Source organism: Balaenoptera acutorostrata, chromosome 1 (genome assembly GCF_949987535.1).
Source record: "Balaenoptera acutorostrata chromosome 1, mBalAcu1.1, whole genome shotgun sequence".
Taxonomy (NCBI): Eukaryota; Metazoa; Chordata; class Mammalia; order Artiodactyla; family Balaenopteridae; genus Balaenoptera; species Balaenoptera acutorostrata.
In genome coordinates this window covers 37,270,573-37,292,493 of record NC_080064.1, presented here as the reverse complement: position 1 = coordinate 37,292,493, position 21,921 = coordinate 37,270,573, and the positions used below count along the sequence as shown (strand labels likewise).

The 21,921-nt window shown below is 48.5% G+C and overlaps 2 protein-coding genes and 4 non-coding genes across 6 annotated transcripts; 1 reads left to right on the top strand and 5 right to left on the bottom strand.

Moving 5' to 3' along the window:
• The first annotated feature begins 1,204 nt into the window (after positions 1-1,204).
• On the top strand, positions 1,205-4,639 carry BEST4 (bestrophin 4). The gene is made up of 8 exons (XM_057533534.1): positions 1,205-1,356; positions 1,449-1,543; positions 2,136-2,369; positions 2,554-2,708; positions 3,114-3,191; positions 3,481-3,666; positions 3,768-4,114; positions 4,288-4,639. Exons 1-8 carry the CDS (start codon positions 1,205-1,207, stop codon positions 4,559-4,561), a joined length of 1,521 nt encoding a protein of 506 aa, XP_057389517.1. The 3' UTR covers positions 4,562-4,639.
• Positions 4,640-7,954: 3,315 nt separating this feature from the next.
• On the bottom strand, positions 7,955-10,657 carry RPS8 (ribosomal protein S8). The gene is made up of 6 exons (XM_007164570.3): positions 10,528-10,657; positions 10,025-10,131; positions 9,457-9,556; positions 8,896-9,071; positions 8,534-8,663; positions 7,955-8,117 (listed from the first exon to the last, which is right to left on the bottom strand). The coding sequence occupies exons 1-6, from the start codon at positions 10,529-10,531 to the stop codon at positions 8,008-8,010; spliced, it is 627 nt and encodes a 208-aa protein (XP_007164632.1). The 5' UTR covers positions 10,532-10,657; the 3' UTR covers positions 7,955-8,007.
• LOC114236577 (small nucleolar RNA SNORD38) lies at positions 8,235-8,303 on the bottom strand. The gene has a single exon (XR_003622499.1). It is a non-coding gene; the product is annotated as a small nucleolar RNA SNORD38 (small nucleolar RNA).
• Positions 8,768-8,835, bottom strand: LOC114236579 (small nucleolar RNA SNORD38). The gene has a single exon (XR_003622500.1). It is a non-coding gene; the product is annotated as a small nucleolar RNA SNORD38 (small nucleolar RNA).
• Positions 9,637-9,740, bottom strand: LOC114236582 (small nucleolar RNA SNORD46). The gene has a single exon (XR_003622501.1). It is a non-coding gene; the product is annotated as a small nucleolar RNA SNORD46 (small nucleolar RNA).
• On the bottom strand, positions 10,215-10,294 carry LOC114236572 (small nucleolar RNA SNORD55/SNORD39). The gene has a single exon (XR_003622496.1). It is a non-coding gene; the product is annotated as a small nucleolar RNA SNORD55/SNORD39 (small nucleolar RNA).
• Positions 10,658-21,921: the final 11,264 nt, after the last annotated feature.

Below are 21,921 nucleotides of genomic sequence, written 5' to 3'. Positions count from 1 at the left end.
CAGTGGATGGACCAGTAGGTGGCAACCAAAGGGAAAAGACTTGGCTTTTCATGGTAACAGCCGCCCAGGATAAATGCCTGCATGCTCCAGGCTCCAGGCATTGTTTCTCTGAATATTACCAACTGCCCTGTGAGGAAGGAGTTATTGATCCTGTTTTGCAGAGGAGGAAACTGAGGTTCAGAGAAATTAGGTATCTTGGACAAGGTTACAGAGAGCTAGAATTCAAACCCAAGTTTGTCTGACTCTCCAGCTTGTGCTCCTAACCACCTCTCCATGCTTCCTCTCTTCAGAAAACACCTGCATTGAGAACCAGCTCACAGTGTGGGGGAAGGAGCTTCCCAGGACAGGTCAGAGGTTTGATGTAGTGGTGTTTGGCACAGTGCCTGTCACTTAGTCAGTGCTCTGCGATCAGCAGCTGTTATAACACTTAATCATGCATCTGTCTTCTCACCTGGAGCTGGGACAGTAATTCCTGTCACCCTGGCTTCAAGGACATGGTGTGAACTGTGGGGTCAATGGTGATGGCATTTATGACACTCAAAGGCCAGCCCAGCCCTGCAGGCATAGGGAGACACATCCAGTTCCCAGCACCAGGGAAAGCTGGGTGACAGCCTCAATCCATCAACGATAACCTCAGTCCAGCCAAACTTTATGGGCCCAGGAGGTACTTAAGTGCTGTGGGGTGAAGGTTAGCCCAGTTCCCCTTCCTCAGCACAGGCTGCCATCCAGAGCAGGTAAGTAGATGTGGGGTGCGGGTGAGAGTGCCCTGGGCCTTGAGAGACCAGCTATCAGCTTCGAGAGCAAGACTCCAAGGTGTGTGGGTCTGGGCTAGAGTTGGATCTCCGTCCTCAGCAGTTCAGGACCTGGTTACTCCTAGCCCTGCAAGTGGAAGAGGAGCTTGGGGAAGCTTCATGCATGAGAGGGTGTAGACCTCAGCTCGCTCTTGCCCCACCTCATCCTGGTTTGACCCACACACCACTGAGTTCTAGGGGGTGGGGGTGTGCTCTGTCTGCTCTGCAACTTCCTCCCCCTTGTCTACTGACACAGGGTGAAGGCTGGGGTGGGGGATGACCAGAGTTGAAGGAAGGTTGCCTGGGGATCTAAGGTGGGTGATGAGAAGGCAAGCTAAGGAGAAGGTTTGCTGGGGGAGAAGGACAGCTCTGGGAGCAGCTCTTGTGACCTTCTGCCCCAGGCCCCCAGCACCATGACGGTTTCATACACCCTCAAAGTGGCAGAGGCCCGCTTCGGAGGCTTCTCCGGCTTGCTTCTCCGTTGGAGGGGAAGCATCTACAAGCTCCTCTACAAGGAGTTCCTCCTATTCATCGCCCTGTATGCTCTGCTCAGCATCACCTACCGGTGCGAGGGTGAGGGCAGGGTCTCAGGGCTGGCCTGCGGGTGACTAGGCTACCTACCTCCCTCTAACCCTGGCCTCACCTGACATTCCCCAGCCTGTTGCTGACCCAGGAGCAGAGGCTTGTGTATGCTCAGGTGGCCCGATACTGCAATCGCTCTGCGGAGCTCATCCCCTTGTCCTTTGTACTGGGTAAGTTCAAAGGACCAGGGGTTCTCCCTTGTAGCCTCCTAACCATCTTTCCTGACCTTTGGGTTGGGCTGCTAGCTCTGAGGGTCAGAATTACCCCAGCGGAACCGCCTGGAGGGCAACCAGAGCAGGCTCAGCAGGCATGGGAGCTGCGTGCGGGGTCCAGGATTTCCAGAGGACTAGGCCCTGCCTATCACGTGCTGGACCCTCACTCCAAACAAGGCCCACGCCACCTGCTGGCTTCACAACCCTCTGGGTACTGGAGGAGAACTGGAGAGAGGTGACACCTCCCTCCCGACCCCCATGTGAAGCAGGGCTCAGAGTTAACCATTGCCTGGACTTGAACCATCACTTCTCTTCTGCTTGAGGAGGTTTGCACCCTTCTTCCTCCCTGCCTGGTTTGGTACATCAGGGAGGGACCAAGAGGAAGAGGCTGTCCCCCTGACACAGAGGCAGGGCGCTGGAGCCAATGTGTCCTTCCCCCTGCCTTGGTTCCACCTGGCCTGGACCACGTGCTCTGGGTGGGGGCAGGACACGCTGACTCCCGAGCCCTCCATCTTGCCTTCCCGTCCCCCCTACCCATGACGGTGACCAGGTTTCTACGTGACCTTGGTGGTGAACCGCTGGTGGGCCCAGTACACAAGCATCCCGCTGCCGGACCAGCTGATGTGCGTCATCTCGGCCAGCGTGCACGGCGTGGACCAGCGCGGCCGCCTGCTGCGCCGCACCCTCATCCGCTACGCCAACTTGGCGTCGGTACTGGTGCTGCGCTCGGTCAGCACCCGCGTGCTCAAGCGCTTCCCCACCATGGAGCACGTGGTGGACGCAGGTGCGCGGCCCACAGCCAGACGCAGGTGCCGCGCTGGGGGAGCCCTGGAGCGGGCGGGACCGGACCTGCCCCGCGGGCCTCCTGGGAGGGGAGGTTTGACCACTAGGGGGAGCTCCAGGGCCCCAAGGCGGTGAGTCCCTGGGGACAAGGATGAGTCTTCATCCCTCTCACTTCATCCCTGCAGGTTTCATGTCCCAGGAAGAGAGGAAAAAGTTTGAGAGCCTGAAATCTGACTTCAATAAGTACTGGGTCCCCTGCGTCTGGTTCACCAACCTGGCGGCCCAGGCCCGGAGGGATGGGCGAATCCGTGATGACATTGCTCTCTGCCTGCTCCTGGAAGTGAGTCAGCCTAAGACCAGGCCCATCTGCCCTCCTCCCCCTAGTTTAGCAAACTGGAATAATAATTTTAGTGCTTAACACTTACATGGTGCCAATTACATACAGCACACTGTTGCAAGTGTGAAGAAATGAGGAAACTGAGGCACAGAGTGAAAAGAAACTTGCTCAAGTCACACAGCTAGTTAGTGGAGCTGGGAATCATCCTCAGACCTGGCTCCAGGCTCTGTCCTTGCAGTTACTTTGCTAAACTGCTTTCCATCACAGTCACTCCAGCCTGACAACACCTCTGCAAGCAGAATGAGCCTCTAGACCTGGCCCAGGCCTAACGTGTGCTGGGGTCCCCTGTCCCCTCCCCATTCTTCCTTCCTCGCCTCCACTGACTTCCTCTTCTTGCTGTTCCACCAGGAGCTGAACAAGTACCGGGCCAAGTGCAGCATGCTGTTCCACTATGACTGGATCAGCATCCCCCTCGTCTACACCCAAGTAACTGCCTCTCACCTCCCCAGTCCCAGTGCCTACTGTATGTCCTGTGCTGTGTGACACTGAGAATTAGAGATGGTACCTGCTCTGGGGCAGTTTGGTCCAGTGAGACACTCAACAGCCACAGGCTCATCTTCAAAGCCTCCCTGGACACCCCACTAAGATGATCCCCTCCTATCTGGTGCTGCCACACCTTGCTACATGTTTTAACTATTATTAGATCTGCCACTGGCCCTCGGGGCACGGGCGGCATTTCTCCCTGCCCCACTTAGCCTGGCTTCCCTTTCTCCAGGTGGTGACCATAGCAGTATACTCCTTCTTTGCCCTCTCCCTGGTTGGCCGCCAGTTCGTGGAGTCAGAGGCAGGGGCTGCGAAACCTCGGGAGCCTCTGGAGCCAGGGCCAGCCCTGGGGGACCTGGACATGTACGTGCCTCTCACCACTCTGCTGCAGTTCTTCTTCTATGCTGGCTGGCTCAAGGTGGGCACTTCGGGTGGTCAAGACACGGGCCCAGGGCCCACCCCAACTCTGGGGTTAGAAAATAGGGCTCTGAGCCCAGAAAACACTCTCATCACCTGCAGGTGGCAGAACAGATCATCAATCCCTTTGGTGAGGATGATGACGACTTTGAAACCAACAAGCTTATAGACCGCAACTTGCAGGTGATTAGGGGTCTGGTGGCAGCTCACTGGCAGTCGGGCTCTCCCTCCCTGCCAGCTCTCAGCCCAGGTATGCAGGAGAGGGGGATCCTTGTGACCCGCTGCCTGCCCCAGGTGTCCCTGCTCTCCGTGGATGACATGTACCAGAACCTGCCTCCTGCGGAGAAGGACCCATATTGGGATGAGGACTCGGCGCAGCCGCCCTACACTGTGGCCACTGTGGCCGAGTCGCTGCGGCCTTCCTTCCTGGGTTCCACCTTCAACCTGCGGTGAGTGGCCCACGAAGGCCCAGGCAGGACCTGAGTCAGCACATGGGCCCCAGTTCCCCACCCACCCTCCGGGATGCCCAGGACTCGGTCCCTCCTGCCCCGGGCCCCACTCTGGGGAGCCGGTCCCCCGGCTGCCAGAGGCTCGTTCACACCGCCCTCCCACCCGCCTGCAGTGTTAGCGACGACCCTGAGCAGAGCCTGCAGGTGGAGACATCTCCTGGGCCAGCCCGGCCGGTGACCGCCGCACAGACCCCGCTGCTCAGCCGCTTCCTGGGCGTAGGAGCGCCCTCGCCAGCCATCAGCCTCCGGAACTTCGGCCGCGTCCGAGGAGCCCCCCGGACCCCTCACCTGCTGCGCTTCCGGGCCGAGGAGGGCGGCGACCTCGAAGCCACGGACCGCATCGAGGAGGAGGCGTTGGGGTCAGGGGACGAGGCCCAGGAGCCCTGAGCAGAGGCAGCAGGGCCGGGCCATCCGGCTGCCTCCCCTAGGTCCTCCGGAGCTATTAGAGCAGCACTTCCATGCACCCTAAGCCGGAGCACTTAGGGACGACCCTTGAGAGGGCAGAAGAGCCTGAACCAGAGTTAGGAATGTGTCCACTTTGGCTTGGGGGAGGTGAAGCTAGGACACAAGAGGCGAGGTATAGAGGACTAGAGCCCAGGCGCACGATTAATTTCCTCCACAATGCGGGGCTAGGCCGGTTCTTGAGGGAGCATCAGTATCACTGAAGGGCTGGTTAAAAAGTTTTGGGTATGACTCCCAGCGTTTGATTCATTAAATCTAGGATGGGGTCAAGAATTTGCATTTCTAATAAGTTCCCAGGGAATGCTGCTGCTGCTGCCCCAGGGATCACAATTTCAGTCACATAAAAAGATGTTTAGGATACACCTTATTCTGATAACCTCACTCTGATGAGGGGTCAAAGTGTGTGCTGGGGCACTTTTGCTTCATCTGTCATATTCAATTTTTTGTTTACAATGAAAATATATTCATTTATTATTGTGCAATTAAAATTGCTTAAAACTGAATTGGCATGCTCTGCCAATGGACTAAAGATGAGGGTTTGAGAGTCTGCCCTGAAGCTGATTCAACTGAGACGTGAGGGTAGTCATACACCACCCAGCCTAGACTTCCAGCATCTGAACCAAACCCTTCTCTGCTCCCACCAACCAAACAGGGAGAAAGGACAGTTTAAGGGGTGAAAGCTGCAGGTCCATCTCTGCGGTAGGACCGCAGTACTCAGCTGATGGTAATAAGAGGGGGCATTGTGGAAAACAACCTCACAGAGCACTATATTAGAGTTGCTGCTAAACTGAGTTTCTCTAAGATTCCTGCCTTCTAAGCTCAGCCACCACTAAAGAAATTGGCGAATGCCAAAACTGAACATTAAGGCCAAAGGAAGGACAAATGCCAGAATTCAAAGGGAGGCATGAAGAGTGTAGGTAGAGGTTGCGAGGACGCGCAGCCTCCTGTCGACTGACAGGATTATAGTGCTGGCTTCTACTTTCCTGCTGGGTGACAGGGGATACTGAATTTTTCTCAGCCTTGGTCGACAAATCTATACTGTGAAGACAAAGCACCTTGTGGTCACCATTCACTCAGAAGGCACCTGAGGTGTTTTGCTGGGTCTACAGAGGAGGTAGCCTTGCTCCAGGGTGAGAATGGTCATCTATGAGGGCAGTGGAGATGGATAGTTGATGAATTCAAGGCTCTTTAGAAAAAGAACCCCTTGGGCTTCCCTGGTGGCGCAGTGGTTGAGAATCTGCCTGCCAACGCAGGGGACACGGGTTTGAGCCCTGGTCTGGGAGGATCCCACGTGCCGCGGGGCAGCTGGGCCCGTGAGCCACAATTACTGAGCCTGCGCGTCTGGAGCCTGTGCTCCGCAACAAGAGAGGCCCATGACAGTGAGAGGACCGCGCACCGCGATGAAGAGTGGCCTCCGCTTGCCGCAGCTGGAGAAAGCCCTCGCACAGAAACGAAGACCCAACACAGCCATAAATTAAAAAAAAAAAAAAAAGTCATGAAGATACAGTGCAAATTTAAAAAATAAAAAAGAAAAAGAAAAAGAACCCCTTATCCTATGGACTGACTAGAGGGTGAAGGAGGAGAGGAATAAACATCAACGCCTTGTAGAGCTCAAATTAGAAGATGAAGGCAAAGTGCTGCTGTGCCATGCCCAACACACAGCTCAGCAAACATCAGCTAATGTTCAGATGGTAAGGGAAGGTCACTGGGTGGGAAGGCCAAGGCCAGGTCTCCCCAGAGCCAATGGTAAGGTTTTAGAGGACTGGACTGACTTTTTGTCCTTAAGTTTTTGTACTAGAAAAGGGGGTTCACCTTTCCCAAACGTCTATTCACAGAAGTCTGCAATTTAGCCAAGGTGATGGACCAATTAGATTTTGTACTTCTTTAGCTCTTAAGACATGTGCTTTCCAACAACTTTAAATTGGATAAAATCTTTTTTCTGTAGAACTCATTAACTTAAGCACATATTTGAGTGCCTGGTATATTGCCATGTACCTTTCCAGGTACTGGAGATGCTGCAGGAAACATATTCCTATTCTCCTGAAGATATATTCTAATAGAGGGCAAAAAAGGACAAGCAAATAAAATGAGCAATATGTATGCCAAATTAAGGGATAAGGAGAAAAAACAGGGGCAAAGGATATGGCATGGAGGGGAGTGCAATTTAAAATCCTGTGATCAGGGAAGAACTCACTAGACTAACAGAACAAAGACCTGGAAGGAATAAGCAATGTAGGTATATGATGGAAAGTATTCCCAACACAGGGAATAGTAAGTGAACATATGTTCAGTAAGGCCAGGATGGCAGTCACTATAGAAGGGACCGTGTCCCACTGAGTTCCATACCATCTGGTAGGAATTTTGAGATGGGATGTCCTGTAAAAAAAATATCTTATCTTTTAAAATGATCACTGATAGCTGGGATTGCGTTGGGGACAACAGAAGAGCAAGTAGGATGCAGAGATGTGACCAGAACAGTAGAGGTGGTGTTAAAGGTTGAAGCAACAAGATGTGGTGACATTAGATGTGGGAGTTATGACCCAAGGATCACCTAAGATTTATGTTGTCATATGAAGACCACTATTTGCTGCAATCAAATAATTGAGAAACTGTTTGAAATGGGAAAGCTGAAGAATGTGATCAGTTTTGAACACGGTGACCTTTTAGAGTCTGATTATGATATCCAAATGCAGGTGTCAAGTAGGTCTGGGCTAGTTAGAAAGATGGAGCTTAAACCACTTTTAAAAGTTGATGACAGACAACAATGTAGCTAAACTGAAGACAAGAGCTGACCCTTAGAGATTCAGCAGCCATCACCGGTAATTTTACATACTTTTGAGTAATGAGAGGAGAAAGGATTAGGGTTCAAGAGAAAATTAACTTCAGAAAGACATCCAAAAGCTGACAAGATACAGACTATGTAAATGTGTATAACCTGTTCAACAACGCAGAAATCTGGAACACAATTTCAAGGTTTCTAGACCATCCATGAACCTGAAATAAACCCCTAAAACCAAGGTCTGCACACAGGGTCTCTAAGAGAACCTTACAGAAGCAGCATGGTTTCAGGTTCCAATCATGATCCAGTCAACAGCCCAATACTGTTGGGGGCCCCGTGCTGGGATGCCTCCCTCATACAGTCTCTCCTCAGCCTGCATGCCACATCCCTGTTGCCACTGTAACCCAGCCTTAGGGGTGAGAAACGTTCCTCCTGCTATAGAAAGGCACATAGTAGACCTGGGCAAAGGGAGGCAGGCAAAGGGAGTTGGGGCACTCTACAGTGTGGCAAACAAACACTCTCAGAACGCAAACACAGGGCACAGAACAATAAACACCTTTATAACATGAGCTAAGATAGGAAAGAAGAGGATTTATTTGCCTTTCCGGGCCTTGATTTTCCTCAGATAGAACTCCAGCTCCTTTCCCTCTAGCACATAGCCATCTGCTCGGCCACACTGGCCTGGTCTTGAGGCGATGCAAGCTGCAAGAGAGTATGTGGTCCTTAGCAAAATGACACTGTGGCCCTATCCACACCTACGTATCCCCTTAAGAGTCCATGTTGGTCCAGGTATACTGGGGGCAGGCATGAAGCCCACTGTCTCCTCAGATATACTTTATCGTCACTTAAAGTCAGTAGCAGAACTGGACAAAGTTTTCATCACTGAGACAACCCCCTAAGCCTGGACACAGACTTCTCAGAATACTCCTGAAACTCAGAGGCAGAAACCAAGCTCAGGCCTATGGGCTCCTGCCCACTATTTTCCATTTCAGCTTCAAACTAATGGGATGACCAAATATTCTGATTTGTGCTTGTGTGCTGTTACCAAACTCTCTAGCCCACAGAGGGCACACCAGATCTTGGGAAGCCCCCTCCGCCAAATGCAAAAGCCATCTCACCAAGAAGTTTGCCCTGCTGGAACTGCTCCTCTAGAAGACTGCTAATTTTGGCATTCTTTTTCCTTTCATCATATTTCTTCTGAATTTTCTTTGATCGTTTTTTGTTTAAAATCTCTTCCTCCTCAGGAGTCTGAATAAAGGAAATACACATGGGTTAGTGGGGCCTCCCCAAACCCTTTCTCAGGGAAGGAATGTCACAGCCTTGAACACTGCATATCCCAGGCCCCTGCCACCTTCCTCAGCACTAAAGGCTTTCATCTCTCCCTTCAGTAGCAGAACTGGACAGAGTTTTCATCACAAGAAGGCTGGAATCAGGGCGGCCTCCCCTCCCCCCACAGGAAGTTGGCTCCCCAAACACGCACCAGCTTGGCCCCCTTCTTGCGGCCCAGGGGCAGTGCATAGTGGGACTCGTACCACTGTCGGTACGGTGTGCTGTCAATGAGCACGATGCAGTTCTTCACCAGGGTCTTGGTACGGACCAGTTCATTGTTGGATGCATTGTAGACAACATCAATGATCCTTGTCTTGCGTGTACAACCTGCTCACAGGAGAAATTCAGAATCAAGCCATGTGAACCTGAGGTCAACTGTCCCCCACCCGTGCCCTAGTAGGGCCTAAGGAGATGGGAACTCTAAGCCTTTACAGAGCCATAGGGCATAAGCTCATCTTCCACACACCCATCTTTCCAGATGTGGCTGACACCCACACATACATGGTCTCTAGATTCAGCCCCAATCCCTGAAGCTACAGGAGTTAAGAGACAGGACAGGATGGAGAGAAAGCTCCAGAACCTCAAGGTCTTTCAACAGGAGAAACTTCAGTATCTTGGTTCAGGCCATGGACTTCCTGCTAAAAGCACTTACTGAAGCTTAGAAAAGGTTTAGGTGCTGAGTTCCCACCCATGCCTGCAGGGCCTCACTCACACTCCGAGCCCCAGGAGAAGTTCCCCACGTCCAGCCTCAAGGCCCGGTACTTCTTGTTGCCTCCCCGCACACGGACTGTGTGTATGCGGCGGGGGCCAATCTAGAAAACACAAGGAGACAGGAAGTAGGTTATCAAGGAGAAGCTAGAGAGAGGGAAGGGAACCCGGGCTGGACGGAGGTAACAAGTCAGTGTAACTATGACAAGTCCTAGCATTGGCAAGTGGCACACAGGTGACCAAGACGGCCACAACCACGCCTAAGGATACTTCTTCATCACTCTAGTTACCTCCAAGAGGAAAAGCCTGATTCCAAACACTGAAAATTAATTCTCCGTGCAACAAAAATTCCAGGTTTCTGACTATCACTGAGGAGTCCACTCGCTCCAGGCGCCCTGCAGGTACCACTAGGACACAGTAGCTGTCACCATGCAATCTCTCAGTATTTACCCAACATGCAAAGGCGAGGAGACCGCCTAGTCCCTACAGCAAATCGCAGAGCCCCACAAAGATTCAGGCGGACCGCGGAAAGCAGGTGGGCGACCTCCCGGGCGGTGAGGCCCCGCACGCACCTTAGTGTTGGCAGCGGGGCGTCCCAGCTCATACTTCCGCTTCTTGTGGTAGGGCTTTCTCTTGCCCCCGGTCTTGCGGCGCTTGTGCCAGTTGTCCCGAGAGATGCCTACGTGTGGAAGCGGGGGGAGGGAGCCTCAGCCAGGGAGCCCGGGGCCGGGCCCCGCCAGCCCAACGCCCCGCGCCAGTGGCCGCACGCTCAGCTCTCCAAGGTTGGCTCCCCCATAGCGCAGTCGGGAGGTTACAGCATTTCCAAGGTGTCATCACGCACGTGCGGCCCGACCCCTTCCCGTCCCGATCCCGGCAGCCATGATGGTGCCGCTCGCGGCCCCGATCCCTGCGGCCCCCGGAGCGGCCCGGGCGGCCCAAGCCCGAGCATCACCCTCCTCGCGGAGGCTCGCTGCCCGAGGCCCAGGCGCCCGCGCTCCCGGCTGGGCTGCGAGGCAGGATGGCGCCGGATTGAGCTCGTTCCCCAGCCACGGCCCCAACACAGAGAAACACTCACCCATCGCTCGGCGCTGGCTAGAAAGAGAAAACGCAAAGCGTCACGGTTCGGTTTGTAAAACGTAGCCCCGCCTCTTGACGTATCTTCCGGGCGCCGCAGAGAGCGGCCTTGGGTCGGAGGGCGGGGCGCCGAGGCCTTGGGCCTGAGAGGGTCGAGAGGGCGCTGCAGCTCGGCCGAGGGCCAGGCTGGGGTGCAACAGAGCTCGGACCTGTGCGCGCCTCGGGGGGAGGTTGAGAGACCCAGGGCACAATTCGGGCGGGGCTTGCCTGGTTTTATTTACGTTTTGCAAAGACCCGTTTTAGAAGCTACTGCTGTAGTCCTGGATGAGAGCTGTGAGTGCGTTGGAGAAGAGCGGAAGGCAGTAGAGGTGGAAACGAGAGGGGGACTTGGCTTTTGTTTTGAAGGGTTTGGTTTAGGGGGCGGGAGGTGTGTCAAGGATTCCGAATTCCTCACGTGACCAGTTGTATGAATATTGGTGCCACTTAGTGAGAAAGGGTAGGCTGAGGTAGGAGCTGGTCTGGACGTGTTCATTTTGAGCTCTGGTGACTCCCGCACGTGGGAATGACAGGCAGATGGATGGTCATGTCTGGTCCATCCATAGAGAAGGGATCTGGACAGAAGGTGTTACTTTGGGAATCGTTGGCATATAAATGGTAACCAAAGCTACCAGAATGAACGGAACCTAGGGAGAGCGCCTAAAGCAAACTTTTCTTGTAAAGGGTAAGTTAATACTGTAGCCTTTGTGGGCTGTAGGGTCTGTGTCACCACTCAATTTTTTTTAAAGTTTATTTATTTTTGGCTGTGTTGGGTCTCCCTTGCTGCACGCGGACTTTCTCTAGTTGCGGTGAGTGGGGGCTACTCTTTATTGTGGTGTCCTGGCTTCTCATTGCGGTGGCTTCTCTTGTTGCGGAGCACGGGCTGGCTCTAGAGTGCAGGCTCAGTAGTTGTGGCGCACGGGCTTAGTTGCTCCGCGGCATGTGGGATCTTCCCGGACCAGGGCTCAAACCCTTGTCCCCTGCATTGGCAAGCAGATTCTTAACCACTGCGCCACCAGGGAAGTCCCTGCGCCTGCTCTCTAAATAGCAACACTCCTTTTTCTCTACCCACTCAATACTAACATTGTTTTTACATGCTCATTATCTGTCTTCCCACTAAAATATAATAAGCATGAGAGTAGGAACTGTGTTGTTCACTACTGTATTTCCAACACCTAGAATAATGCCTGGCATTTAATAAGTACTCAATAAATGTTTGAATGGTACTCAAATATTTGAGTAAATTATTGTTCTACTTACATTGTATTCAATGGGTTTTCCCAGTAGACTGAGGTCTTAAGAATATAGTGCACATATGTCATTCGTCTCTCCATCCCCAGCCCCTTGGCACAAGAAAAAGAAAAGGCAATTGCATTGGACATAAAAAGGAGAAAGTGGGGACTTCCCTGGCGGTCCAGTGGTTAAGACTCTGTGCTTCCATTGAAGGGGGCAGGGTTTGATCCCTAGTCGGGGAACTAAGATCCTGCATGCCACTTGGTGCGACCAAAAAAACAAACCGAACCAAAAAAACCCAAAAAAACAAAAAGGAGAAGGTGGATTCAAGGGGCATTTGTTGGGTGATGGGATTTTGTGATAGACTGGATTAAGGGGATGAGAGAAGAGTGACATGAGGTTTCTTCCCTGGGAAAACACATTAATGGTGGGGTGACACCACCATTAATAGAGAACACAGGAGAGGCAGGTTTCTGGAAAGTTCAATCTTAGGATGAGTTTGAATTGCCTGTGGGGCATATAGGTGCTATTCTTTGTATTTAAAGTAGTTGGAAAGATGAATCTGAAGCTTGGAAGAGAATGGGACTGATAATTCCCACCCCCACCCACCATGGTCTCACTCCTCTATCCACCTAACCCAGTGGTCCACCCCATCAGCTAGTCTGTATCACATGAGCATTTTGTTGTTGTTACTGCAGAAAAAGCTATAATCAAAACCCAGTGCTATTTCATAATACGAACACTCAAAGTAGGAATAAAAGGAAATTTATTCAATATGGAAAAGAGTAGTATACAAAGCCACAGCAAACATCGTGCTCAGTGTTAAAGACTGAAAGATTTACTCCTGAAATCAGGAAGAAGGCCAGGAAGCAGGCCTTCACCACAGTCATTCAACAGTGTACTGGAAGTTCTACCCAGAGTCTTGAGGAAAGAAAGAAAAGACATCCATGTGTGAATGGAAAAATTAAAACTGTGTTTATTCACAGAACACAGATCACATCATCTTATAAAACTTCATCTTGGGCTTCCCTGGTGGCGCAGTGGTTGAGAATCTGCCTGCTAGTGCAGGGGACACGGGTTCGAGCCCTGGTCTGGGAGGATCCCACATGCCGCGGAGCGGCTGGGCCCGTGAGCCACAGCTGCTGGGCCTGCGCGTCTGGAGCCTGTGCCCCGCAACGGGAGGGGCCGCGGTGGTGAAAGGCCCGCGCACCGCGATGAAGAGCGGTCCCCGCACCGCAATGAAGAGTGGCCCCCGCTTGCCGCAACTGGAGAGGGCCCTCGCACGAACCGAAGACCCAACACAGCCAAAAATAAATAAATAAATAAATAAAGTAGGGGGAAAAAAAAATTATAAAAAAAAAAAAAAAAAAAAAAAAAAACTTCATCTTATAAAACTTCCTATAACAACAAAAAATTATTTGAGCTAGTCAACTAATTTAGCAGTTATAGGACAAAATATCAATTCACAAAAATCTGTCTTATATGTATACACTAGCAATAAATAATCTGAAAAAGAATTTATGAAAACAATTCCACTTTAGGACTTCCCTGGTGGCACAGTGGTTAAGAATCCGCCTGCCAATGCAGGGGACACGGGTTCGAGCCCTGGTCCGGGAAGATCCCACATGCCACAGAGCAACTAAGCCCGTGCGCCACAACTACTGAGCCTGCGCTCTAGAGCCCGCGAGCCACAACTACTGAAGCCCACGCGCCTAGAGCCCGTGCTCCGCAACAAGAGAAGCCACTGCAATGAGAAGCCCGTGCACTGCAGGGAAGAGTAGCCCCTTCTCACTGCAACTAGAGAAAGCCCGCGTGCAGCAACGAAGACCCAACACAGCCCAAAATAAATTAATTAAAAAAAAACAAAAACAAAAAAATTCCATTTTAAATAATGTCAACATTAATATTTAGGAATGTATTTAATCAAGTTATTAGACTTATTTTATGTATGTAAAGTTGTCTGTACATTTGAAATTACTAAAAAGTAAATTACTTTTCAAAACACCATGTCAATACCATGCCAGAAAAGTAGAGAAAACATCAAACTTCCATATAAAGGCAAAGCCTTACCCAGATCCAATTCACCCAAAGTCTGTATGTAATTTAGAGGCACTGTGGGAAGTTACATTAGGAGCCACTTTCTTCCGCGTTGTGGATGACCTCAATGTGGTAGAAACAGTGGGATTTTTTTTTTTTTTGAAAATTTATTTATTTATTTATTTATTTATGGCTGTGTTGGGTCTTCGTTTCTGTGCGAGGGCTTTCTCCAGTTGCGGCAAGCGGGGGCCACTCTTCATCGCGGTGCGCGGGCCTCTCACTGTCGCGGCCTCTCTTGTTGCGGAGCACAGGCTCCAGACGCGCAGGCTCAGTAATTGTGGCTCACGGGCTTAGTTGCTCCGCGGCATGTGGGATCTTCCCAGGCCAGGGCTCGAACCCGTGTCCCCTGCATTGGCAGGCAGATTCTCAACCACTGCGCCACCAGGGAAGCCCAACAGTGGGATTTTTGAATTCCAATTTTCCACAGCATTCCACCAAAAAACTGTCATAGTCTTGGCAAATCTCCCCCACAGCTACCAGGGCCTTCAGGTACTCATTGGGCTGGTAAGGGTGGATGTAGTGCAGGAAACAGCCGGTCCTGGGGTCCCCCATTCAAGGCAGTGGAATCTGTAGCTACCTGGGGTGTTCAACAACCTCGACATCTTGCAGAAGTAGGTGGCATATTGCTCACATGGAGGCGCTGTAAATGAGCTGAGTATTTTTCTGAGTTGTAGCCACCACCGTCGTCTGCATCTGCAGATCATGAGACACTGTGGTCCGTACTTTGTCCTCTTTTAGCAGAGATGTAACCAAACACAAATTCCTGCGCCCAATGCACAGTGAGGCCAAACAATTCCAAAATGTTGGAGTTTGGAGCAGAGAAAGGTTTCTTGCAGGGCCACGCAAGATGGAAGGCTCATGCCCAAAAACCCTGAACTCGAGCCTTTTTTTTTTAATGTACTTGAAAGGTAAACTAATAAATGCATCTGAATCTCTGTTGGGGCAGTATTCAAGATGGACTCCGGAGTTCTTGAAATCAGAGCAAGACAGTTCTCTGTGTGCCACACCATGCCCTCCAAGTCTCTACTCTTGCTTTAGCAGAAGTCAAACAGGGGCTCTATGATTCTGTGTGATCCTGGAGAGATCCTCTCTTCTGCTGTCCTCCTAGCCAGGCCATCACTCCATGTGCTTTGAGACCATTAACATTAATTGTATTATGCCTTTGTCCCTATTTTCATTAGTCACCTTAAAAAAATCATCACCCAGATTATACCTATCACCCATGCTCTTATCCTGACATAGGTATTATATTATCTTTTTTAAACCGATCTCCCACCATTCTTCATTTTCTAAAAATCTTCTGTGTCCTGTGTCATTCATCAGAAAAATCCTGTATATCTTCAACCTCTTCTCTGAATGTTTCCTTTTAACATAAATCTACTTCTTTCGGGATTTTCTCTCTTTTCTTGTCAGCCTTCTCAAGTGGAGGATGACTGTGCTGTTCTCTAGATAGGAGACAGGTGTGCTCCATGGTCTTCATTGCCAATTTCAGACCATTCTTACTCTATCCTCCCTAAAAACCAAACTTTGAATCTAAGACTACAACAGTCACTGCTCCTCTTTATTGAACTTACCTATAAATTCTAGTTCTCTCCAGTTTGTGCCTGGAAGATTTTATGTCCTGACTCACTGTCTCTTCCTCTAATAATACCCTTGTCATTTTTTGGGTGCCTACACATGAGCATCTTTACCTTCCTCAACCTTAACCTTTCACCAGCTCCTCACCCTGTAAGTCCTTAAACCTGGGATTGGTCCAACCTCTTGTGCCTGACACCTGGGTTACAGAATGCTGCTGGTTAAAGGCATGTATCTCTGCAGACTACTGCCACTAGAAATTAAGAACAATAATTGGTATGAGGCCCTGGAGGATCTTTACAATGAAAGACTTACTTGGGGAGTTCCCTGGTGGCCTAGTGGTTAGGATTCTGGGCTTTCACTGCGTGGTCTGGGTTCAACCTCCAGTTGGGGAACTGCCTGCGCAGCGCGGCCAAAAAAAAACTTACTTGAAGCATAAACTCTACTGGAGAAGACAAGATATTTAGACTGTAATAAATGCTATGAAGGAAATAATGCGCTGTCATGGGGCAAACTTGAGTTAAGATGCTCTTAGATTGCTTCTCTGGGGTGACAAGATACCTGGGGTAAACTGAGACCTGAAAGAAAAAAGGAATATTTTGAAGAGCTGATGGTTCCAGTCTGAAGGAACATCAAGTGTGAAAAGCCCTGAGAAGGGTGTGCACTTCTGGAATGGTGGAGTAAGGATCTTTGAAAAACCACTCCTTCATTAAAGCAACGAAAACACTGGCAAAAATCGTCAAAATCAACTTTTCCAGAACTCTGAAATTAACTAAAGACTTACAACAATCCAAGGAGCATTTATTCAAGAACAACAGCTAAAACTTTGTTCAGTGATCTTTACTGCTTTTTAATTTGCCCTAATCCCCTCCCGTTCTCCTAGCTCCACATTAGCTTTGAAAACCGGTAGCCTCCTGGCTAAGGTACTTGTGAAAAGCAGCAGCCTAATAGTAGGTGGAGGAGGCAGATGGGTGTGGAGCTCCCCAAAAGCCCCATCCCCAAAGAACTATCACCATTTGACCTGCCTGGCAGCTGGCTGAAAAGCTCCATTCTTAGGGCTTGTCTTTATTTGATCTCACTCAAAGCTCACTCTCTGAACAGCCCTACCCCTGGTGTTTATAAGAAAAAAAAGTCAGGGGCAACACAACTGCCTGAGGCAGGATTATGAGTTGGGGCTGACAAGAGGCTGATAAAAAATAATAATAATAAAATAAAATATTTTTTAAAAAGGAGAAATAGGAGAATATGGGAGTTTTTAAAATTCCCACATTTTCCTGGGAATCTAGAAAATCTAGAAGGTCATGTGTGTATGCAGGACTGAGTACATGCCCAGTAAAGACCTGCAAAGGCCCTAATATCGGTGATATATGGCTGACCTTGAAGCTCTGCACAAGCAGGAAGTGAAGGCTGTACAACATGAGCAAGTGGAATTTATCTCAGGTTTGCAAGGTTGGTTTAACATCTGAACATCAATCAAGGTAATATACCTTATTAATAATAAAGGGGAGGGGGCTTCCCTGGTGGCGCAGTGGTTGAGAATCCGCCTGCCAATGCAGGGGACACGGGTTCGAGCCCTGGTCTGGGAAGATCCCACATGCCGCGGAGCAACTAGGCCCGTGAGCCACAACTACTGAGCCTGCGCGTCTGGAGCCTGTGCTCCACAACAAGAGAGGCCGCGATAATGAGAGGCCCGCACACCGCGATGAAGAGTGGCCCCCACTCGCCGCAACTAGAGAAAGCCCTCGCACAGAAACGAAGACCCAACACATCCAAAAGTAAATAAATAAATAAATAAATAAAATAAAAATAAAGGAATTCCTTTAAAAAATAATAATAATAAAGGGGAAAAAAACACGTGATCACCTCAAAACACAGAAAAAGCATTTGACAAAATCCAATATCCCTTCATGATAAAAACACTCAACAAATTAGAGTGTTTAGAACAAATTAGAACTTCTTCACCTCATAAAGGAGCCACAGCTAACATCATAATTAATGATCAGGAACAAGACAAGGATATCCACTCTCACCACTTTGTTTTTCTTCGTCTTTATTTTTTTGGCTGCATCGGGTCTTCCTTGTGGCGCGTGGGCTTCTCTCTAGTTGTGGCATGCAGGTTTTCTCTCTCTAGTTGTGGTGCGCGGGCTCCAGGGCACATGGGCTCTGTAGTTTGCGGCACGTGGGCTCTCTCGTTGAGGTGTGTGAGTTCAGTAGTTGTGGCGTGCGGGCTTAGTTGCCCAACCAGGGATCGAACCGGCATCCCCTGCACTGGAAGGCAGATCCTTTACCATTGGACCACCAGGGAAGTCCCTCTCACCACTTCTATTCAAAATTACATTGGGTGTTTTATCCAGGGAAATTAGGCAAGAAAAAGAGATAAAAGGCATCTTAATTAAAAAAGAAGAAGTCAAACTTTCTCTATTTACAGATGACATGATCCTATATAGAGAGAATCTCAAAGAATCTATAAAAATACTATGACGGTTAATAAATGAATTTAGCAAAGTTGCAAGGTACAATATCAACACACAATGGGGGCGGGGGGAGAGGAGATAAATTAGGAGTTTGGGATTAACATATACACACTACTGTACATAAGATAGATAAACAACAAGGACCTACTGTATAGCACAGGGAACTATATTCAATATCTTGTAATAATCTATAATGGAAAATAATCTGAAAAAGAATATATATATAAAACTGAATCACTGCTGTACACCTGAAACTAATACATTGTAAATTAACTGTACTTCAATTTTTTTTTTTTTAATTTTATTGATTTATTTATTTATGGCTGTGTTGGGTCTTCATTTCTGTCCGAGGGCTTTCTCTAGTTGCGGCAAGTGGGGGCCACTCTTCATTGCGGTGCGCGGGCCTCTCACTATCGCGGCCTCTCTTGTTGCAGAGCACAGGCTCCAGACGCGCAGGCTCAGTAATTGTGGCTCACGGGGCTAGTTGCTCCGCGGCATGTGGGATCTTCCCAGACCAGGGCTCGAACCCGTGTCCCCTGCATTGGCAGGCAGATTCTCAACCACTGCGCCACCAGGGAAGCCCTGTACTTCAATTTTTAAAAAGAGGTTAAAAAAAAGATCAACACACAAAAATCAGTTGTGTTTCTATACACCAGCAATGAACAATCTGAAAAGGAACTTAAAAATAATTCCTTTTGCAATAGCATCCAAAAGAATAAAATACCTAAGAAATAAATTTAACCAAGGAGGTGAAAGAGTTGTACACGATAAAATATTGTTGAAAGAAATTAAAGACCTGGGCTTCCCTGGTGGCGCAGTGGTTGAGAGTCTGCCTGCCAATGCAGGGGACACGGGTTCGAGCCCCGGTCTGGGAAGATCCCACGTGCGGCGGAGCAGCTGGGACCGTGAGCCACAATTGCTGAGCCTGCGCGTCTGGAGCCTGTGCTCCGCAACAAGAGAGGCCGCGATAGTGAGAGGCCCGCGCACTGCGATGAAGAATGGTCCCCGCTTGCCGCCACTGGAGAAAGCCCTCGCACAGAAACGAAGACCCAACACAGCCATAAATAAATAAATGAACAAATACTTTAAAAAAAAAAAAAAGTAAAAGTCTATTAATTAAAAAAAAAAAATTAAAGACCTAAATAAATGGAAAGACATCTTGCATTCATGGATTGGAAGACAATATTAGGATGGCAATACCACCCAGATTGAATGTAATCCCTATCAAAATTCCATCAGCCTTTTTTGCAGAAATGGAAAAGCTGATCCTTAAATTCATATGGAATTGCCAGTGTTCCTGAGTAGCCAAAACAATATTGAAGAAGAACCAACTTGGAGGACTCACACATTCTGATTTCAAAACTTATGGGAGTTCCCTGGTGGCCTAGTGGTTAGGAATTCGGGCTTTCACAACCGTGGCCCAGGTTCAATCCCTGGTCGGGGAACTGAGATCCCGCAAGCCTCATGGCACGGCTGAAAAAAAAAAAAGAAAACCTTATTACAAACTACAGTAACCAACATTGAAGTATTGGCATAAGGATAGACATATAGACTGATGGAATAGCACTTAAAGTCTCAGAAATCCGCCCACTCATATATGTTCATGTTCTTTTTTAAAAATTTATTTTCATTATTTCTTCCAGTTTATTGAGATATAATTGATATATAGCACTGTATAAGCTTCAGTTGTACAGCATGATTTGATTTATTTATATACATTATGAAGTGATTATCTCAATAAGTTTAATGAACATCATCTCATATAGCTATTAAATTAAATAGAGGGGCTTCCCTGGTGGCGCAGTGGTTGAGAATCTGCCTGCCAATGCAGGAGACATGGGTTCGAGCCCTGGTCTGGGAAGATCCCACATGCCGCGGAGCAACTAGGCCCGTGAGCCACAATTGCTGAGCCTGCGCGTCTGGAGCCTGTGCTCCGCAACAAGAGAGGCCGTGAGAGTGAGAGGCCCGCGCACCGCAATGAAGACTGGCCCCCACTTGCCGCAACTAGAGAAAGCCCTCACACAGAAACGAAGACCCAACACAGCCATAAATAAATAAATAAATAAAATTAATAATAATAATAATAAATTTAAAAAAAAATTAAATAGAAAAAAATTTTTTTCTTGTGAGAACTCTTAGGATTGACTCCCTTAACAACTTTCATGTATAACATACAGCAGTGTTAACTATATTTATCATGTTGTACATCACATCCCTAGCACTTATTTATCTTATAAATGGAAGTTTTCACCTTTCGACTGCCTTCATTCAATCCCCTCCTCCCTCTGCCATCAACTGACTTTCAACAAGGTTGCCAAGACAATTCAATGGGGGAAAGAATAGTCTTTACAATAAGTGATGCTGGAAAAACTGGATCTCCACATGCAAAAGAATAAATTTGGACCCCTACCTCATAGCAGCTACAAAAATTAACTCAAAATGGATCAATGACCTAAATATAAGAACATAAAACTCTTAGAAGAAAACATTAGAGTAAATCTTCACAGTATTGGATTTGGCATGAGATTCTTAGATGTGATACCAAAAACACAAGCAACAACAAAAATGTAAGTTAGACTTCATCAAACTTAAAAAAACTGTTGTGCTTCAAAGGATACCATCAAGAAACTGAAAAGACAACTCACAGTGTGAGGGAAAATATTTGCAAATTATAAATTTGGTAAGGGTCCAGTTATCTAGAATATATAAAGAGCTCTTACAAGTCAACAATAAAGACAATCCAACTTAAAAAATGGGCAAAGGACTTGCATATACACAAGAGAATTGAAAACATATGCTCAGACAAAAACTTGTACATGAGTATTCATAGCACAAATGGTCTGTTCATAATGCCAAAAAGTGGAAACAACCCCCAAATTCATCAACTGAAGGATAAACAAAAAGTGGTATAGCCATGCAATTGGAATATTATTTGGCCATAAAAAGGAGTGAATTGATACATGCTACAACATGATTCTTTAAAACATATGCTAAGGGGCTTCCCTGGTGGCACAGTGGTTAAGAATCTGCCTGCCAATGCAGGAGACACAGGTTCGAGCCCTGGTCCGGGAAGATTCCCACATGCTGCAGAGCAACTAAGCCCGTGAGCCACGACTACTGAGCCCGCGTGCCATGCCCGTGCTCCGCAACAAGAGAAGCCACCACAATAAGCATGCGCACCGCAACGAAGAGTAGCCCACACTCTCCACAACTAGAGAAAGCCCGCGCACACCATCAAAGACCCAACGCAGCCAAAAATAAATAAAATAAATAAATTATTAAAAAAAACAAAACAAAACATATGCTAAGTGAAGAAGCCAGACACAAAAAAACACATATTATAAGATTCCATTTATATGAAACGTCCAGAATAGGCAAACCCATAGTGAAGGAAAAATAGATTGGTTGTTTCCTGGGGCTGCGGGGAGAGGTGAATGGGGGTGTGTATATGGCTGCTTGTGGGTAATGTTTTTTTTTTTTAATTGAGGTATAGTTGACGTGCAACAGGATTTCTTTTTGGGTCATAAAAATGTTCTGGAATTAGGGGTGATGGTTGCCCAATTAAATGAGTATACTAAAAACCACTAAATTGTACACTTTAAAAGAGTGAATTTTATACTGTGAATTACATTTCAATAACTGTAAAAATTACATTTTCATTATTTTTAAAAAAGCCCTGGCATATTCAAGAAATAAAGGCCAGGGCTTCCCTGGTGGAGCAGTAGTTAAGAATCTGCCTGCCAGTGCAGGGGACACGGGTTCGAGCCCTGGTCTGGGAAGATCCCATATGCTGCGGAGCAACTAAGCCCGTGCACCACAACTACTGAGCCTGCGAGCCACAACTACTGAGCCCGTGAGCCACAACTACTGAGCCCGTGAGCCACAACTACTGAAGCCTGCGCGCCTAGAGTCCGTGCTCTGCAACGAGAAGCCACCACAATGAGAAGCCCGCGCACAACAAAGAGTACCCCTGCTCGCCA